Source organism: Corvus brachyrhynchos, unplaced genomic scaffold (genome assembly GCF_000691975.1).
Source record: "Corvus brachyrhynchos isolate BGI_N302 unplaced genomic scaffold, ASM69197v1 scaffold370, whole genome shotgun sequence".
Classification (NCBI taxonomy): domain Eukaryota; kingdom Metazoa; phylum Chordata; class Aves; order Passeriformes; family Corvidae; genus Corvus; species Corvus brachyrhynchos.
The window spans coordinates 4,333,880-4,339,083 of record NW_008235977.1 but is presented as its reverse complement, the minus strand read 5'-3'; the positions used below and the strand labels follow the sequence as shown (position 1 = coordinate 4,339,083).

At 40.8% G+C, this 5,204-nt stretch overlaps 1 protein-coding gene across 2 annotated transcripts in view; it reads left to right on the top strand.

Annotated features, from left to right (window-relative positions):
• Positions 1-2,027: 2,027 nt before the first annotated feature.
• Positions 2,028-5,204, top strand: part of ASNSD1 (asparagine synthetase domain containing 1) — a 5,228-nt gene continuing 2,051 nt past the window's right edge. Inside the window, exons 1-3 of one of the 2 annotated variants that reach the window (XM_008630227.2) lie at positions 2,028-2,116; positions 2,656-2,731; positions 3,310-4,884. In XM_008630227.2, the coding sequence (XP_008628449.1) occupies positions 3,403-4,884 (1,482 nt within the window). In that variant the 5' untranslated portion in view covers positions 2,028-2,116; positions 2,656-2,731; positions 3,310-3,402. The remainder of the gene's footprint in view (positions 2,117-2,655; positions 2,732-3,309; positions 4,885-5,204) is intronic. The other variant, XM_017728935.1, reaches the window with a different exon arrangement.

The window sequence follows — 5,204 nt, the reverse complement described above, 5'->3', positions numbered from 1 at the left end:
AGGAAGGGGAGGGCGGGTGCTGTCGGTGACCGGGGCTCTTGTGCCCGGGCTTGTGCCGTCAGGCCCCGAGGGCATCCCGCGTGTAGCGAGCCCGTGTCGCCTCGCTAATAGCTCGCTTGCCAGATTGGCATTTTGGGTTTTACTGCTTCAAGTTGAGCTTGAAATATCAAGTGAGGCGCAGTGAGATTTTTCTCATAGAATCGCAGAATAACGTGAGTTGCAGGAAACTCCCAATGATCGAGTCCAATTCCTGCTCTGTACAGGACACCCCAAGAATCACAGCATGTGCCTGAGAGCGATATCCAAAAGCTGTTTGAACTCTGTCAGGCTGGTGCTGTGACCACTTCCCTGGGGAGTTCAGTGCCCAACCACCCTCTGGGTGAAGAACTTTTTCCTGATATCCAACCTAAACATCCCCTGACCCAGCTCCAGGCCGTTCCCTGTGGTACTGTCACTGGTCACCAGGGAGAAGAAATCAGTGTCTGCCCCTCCACTTCCCCTCCTGAGGAACTTGTAGACTGCTGTGAGGTTTCCATTCAGTCTTCTCCAGGCTGAACAAACCGAGTGTCCTGAGCTGCTTCTCATTTGGCTTCCCTGTAGTACCTACTTCAGCTTTATCTGCCCAAAATGTCCCAAGGGATTTCAGCCACAGAGGCTGGTGCTCCTTGTGCATCTGCTCCCTCTTCCCTGGTGCCCGTAGCTTTGCTCAGTATGCAATCTGCCAAGCCCTATGGAACTGCTTTCACTCCAAAAAACCTCATAGCAACCTTCCAGTATCCCAAGGGGGTCTAAGGGGAAGCCAGAGAGGGGCCCTTCATCAGGAACTGTAGTGGTAAGACAACGAGTAGCGGGTACAAATTGAAAGAGGGCAAATTTGGGTTAGATACTAGGCAGAAATTCTATACTGTGAGGATGGTGAGGCACTGGCACAGGTTGCCCAGAGAAGCTGTGGATGCCTCAACCCTGGAAGTATTCAAGGCCAGGTTGGATAAGGCCTGGAGCAACCACGTCTAGTGAGGTGTCCCTGCCCATGGCAGGGGCAGGTTGGGCCTAGATGATCTTTGAAGTCCCTTCCAACCGCTTAACATTCCATGATTCTATGAAAAAGTTATTTCTATATAGCCATGTTGTATAGAGCCAGTGATGTTTTTGATTGCCTGGGAAGCTGCAAAGCTGGGGCATCACAGAGCTACAGGTTGTCACTTCTGTTGTGCCTAAGTGGCTGGTTTAGTCCATTGAAGAGGATGGCACTGCTGCTTTGCCTGTTGGTGTTGTAGATATAAGACATTAATGTAGCTGCTGGAAAAGTTGTACTTTCAGTGTGCCGTATTCAGTTTGGCTGACCTCGCTCTGTGGCAGCTTCCTACTGTTGCACCAATTCTAGGAGATACAAAAGAAGAACACAGAAACCCATATTGTTTGCTTCTAACAAAAAGCATTGTACCCTCTGAACAGGTTTTGTTGTAGTTTTTGGCTTTTGCAATAGTCCTTCTGATTACTCTTTAGCATTGACAGCTGTCATTGTAAAAGAAAATGGGAATATCTGCCACATCTCTTAGTGCAGAACAGAGTGGTAAGTCCCACTAATGAAGTTAATGTAAAAATCCAGAGCAATAGAAAGGTTGCCATTGCTCCTAGTACAGTTCTAGAGTATTTGGGTTTTCATTCATTTCATTTTGAATCTGGAGCATACATGTGACTATAAAGTGTATTTTTGATGTTATGCTGAATTTTGTTTTCTAAAGTTATTCGATGTTGTATTAGTTGTGTACATGTTTTCTCTTCTGAGGGGGATAAATGTGCTCTCTGATTATAAATAGCTGTCAGTACTCTGGCTTCCCGGAGGCTTTTGAGGGTAGGAGAAATACCAATGCATGCAAGCTAACTTGTTTCTAGAGAAGTTAAGTATGTAACTTTTATATTTACTTTGTCTTCAGCGATTCATTTGGAGCTACATAGGCATGTTGCTGTCTTAAAATATCAGTAGACATGCTCACCACTAGGATTATAATACGATGGCTTGTATTTATCATTAAATTCAAATGCGTCTTTTGCCTTTCAGATTAAAGAGCAGAAGGTTGTAGTCGACGAGCTTTCTAATTTGAAGAAGAACCGGGTAAGATTTTACAGATTTGCTTTTGACTATTTCATTTTAGCAGAGAAATAAAATAAGAGACAAGAAGGAAAACAAAATCAGAACATGCTGTCTTTAGTTTGTTTTAATACAGATTTTAATACACATGTGGTCTGCTGTTCCCAGAACAATTTGTCCTGCAAATGATTTGATTGTGTGTACTTGTGCAGTGTAACACAGTATGTTGTTGGGATTTCTTCTTTTTTTATGTTTTGAGTTATTTCATTAAGATGTTTGAGTTGATTACAAGGATTCATGAAGTGTTCTTAATTTTTCTGTGCATTTGTTTAAAATAGAATGTGATCCCTTGTGGATAAAGAAAAGAGAAATTCAGAATTGTCTTGGGTTGAGAGTTAAATGCTTTTGATGGTACAGCATTAGAATGTTGGTGTTGGCAGGGCAAAACTTACTCCTTCACTTTTATACCAGGAGTGTCTCTTTGGACCCACACCAGCTCCTGCTGCAGTGTGGTTCCAGAATCTGCTGATTTGACTTAATGCAGTGTGGGTTTTGTTTTACAGAAAGTTTATAAGCAGCAACCCAATAGCAACATATTCTTCCTTGCAGACCGAACAGAAACACTGTCTCAATGCAAAAGTAAGTTTGCAGTGTAAAAGTATCTCAAATAGTTGAATATTTAAAAGCTGTATTTGTAGCTGATTTCAGAGGTATGTTAAAATGAGAAACTGGCAGCTGTGTGTCAAATACAAGTAATAGGAGAATGGATAATAGAGGCGATGATGGAACGAGCATCAGAAGAGTATAAATTTAATTTTCTGGAGTGAAGAATTGCTACTTCTCTTTGCTTTGATTTGCATTAATAGTGTTGCCATTTTAATTGTCAGTTCCCTCTTCTTACTACAAATGTTTAAGTCATACTGATTATATAGGTGGGAGTTGGCTATTCCCCTATTGCACTGTGGCTTTCTGTGGAAGAAAAAAACCAATCATCCTTGTATAATTAAAGAGGAACATGCTACAGTAAGCTTATATAGCTTGTGTTAGTAATGATGGAACACAAACATAGCACTTTGGTTAATTAGTGTTTTATGTTTATCACTTAAATTGATCAAGTGGCTGGAATTACTGACTTTGTAGATATACTCTTAAACTTATCTACACATAAACCTTCCTGTTTATGAAAATGATTATTTGTATAATTTTGTCTTACACAGATACATTAGATGAGTTGAAGAAGGCACATCAGGAGCTGGAAAATTCAGAAAAGGCTAAAATCAAGAAGTAGTTCCTGTGAATTCCCTGTTGCAATGTGTGGTATTTGCTGTGTTGTTACCTTGTGCAGCAAGCGTGCGATTTGTGATTTCCTTAGTGAAGACATCCTCTGCCATCTGAGAAGACGAGGACCAGACAGTAGTCAACAGTTGATAAAAACTGTGTCTGATCTCTCTTATGAATGTCTGTTTTCAGGCCATGTACTACACTTGAGGGGACTGGTGACTCCTCAGCCTCTGGAAGATGCCAATAGCAATATTTTTCTTTGGAATGGAGAAATTTTCAATGGAGTGCATGTAGGAGACCTAGAGAATGATACTGAAGTAATGTTTCATCATCTGGCTTTATGCAGCAGTGAAATAGACATTTTGTCACTCTTCTCATCACTTCAGGGTCCCTGGTCTTTTATTTATTATGAAGCACCCAGACACAGTTTATGGTTTGGCAGAGATTATTTTGGTCGTCGTAGTTTGCTTTGGCAGTTCAGTAATGAGGTTGACAGTGCTTTCTGTCTCACATCTGTAAGTGGTTGTTCTGAATCAGGCAGCCAATGGCAAGAAGTCCCAGCATCTGGAATTTTCAAAATTGATCTCAAAGCTTGTGCAACAACTAAATCTTTGTCTTTAACATTGTTTCCTTGGAAGTACAGCTGCAGAGAGAAAGCAGTAGAAAAAACATGCATTAATGTTCTTGACCGAGTGTCAAAAGACTTACCAAACCATGTACGTCTTGTGGGGAATGAATCAAAGCTGTGTCTTAGGGCACCAGTTATCCCCTTAAATAAAACAGTTGCTCAGGCTTCAGGTGCATGTCCAGGATCTAATTTTAGCAACATTAACTGTGTGGTTTCTGTAGAAACCCTTCAAGAATTTCTTGCAGAGGAACACAAGAAAAAATTAGCCTGTCAGTTTATTGATGTTTTAAATGAAGCAGTCAAGAGACGAGTTCTATGTCTCTTCAGAGATCGCGATCAGAAAACAAGGGAAGTTCCAAGCATGTCTCATAAGAAAGCACATGTTGCAGTGCTCTTTTCTGGTGGCATTGATTCTATGGTTATTGCAGCCCTGGCTGATAAACATGTGCCTTTGGAGGAGCCAATTGATCTTCTCAATGTAGCTTTCCTGATGAAAGAGCAAGCTAAGCACAAGGGTACCACTAAAAGACATACCAGCCATGAAGTACAGCTTGATTTGCTTCGTCAAGAAAGCTGTCAGGATCTTGATGCTGACACTGGTACTCCTTTATCTTGCTTTGATGTTCCTGACAGAATCACTGGTAGGGCAGGACTGAAGGAATTAGAAGCCATTAACCCTTCAAGAACCTGGAACTTTGTGGAAATTAATGTAACACTAGAGGAATTGAAAAAAATGAGAAAACAACGCATTCATTACCTAATCTATCCGCTGGATACAGTCTTAGATGACAGTATTGGCTGTGCAATTTGGTTTGCTTCCAGAGGAGAGGGTTTTATTAGTAACCAAGGAGAAGAACTGAAACCATATAAAAGTCCTGCAAAGGTACTGGGTTTTTCTGTTTTGTTTTCTGCCTTACGTTTGACCTCTGAATGTAAAAACAGTTTTGTTGATTCAGAAATCAGCTGGGATCTTTTGCTATTCATAAGGCTTCTGAAATTCAGTGTCAGGATGTAGAATAGTTCTATAATTACAGAATTTGTGTAATTCTAGAGTTAAAAATCACATTCAGTTCTTTTGTCATGTAATGTGCATGGCTTTTCAGTGAACTTGGATATGCAATAATATGAATAGGAAAAAAATAACCACCATCTATCATTTTTGATTCTGATTTCTCACTTCTCTATTCCTGATGGTTTGTGTAG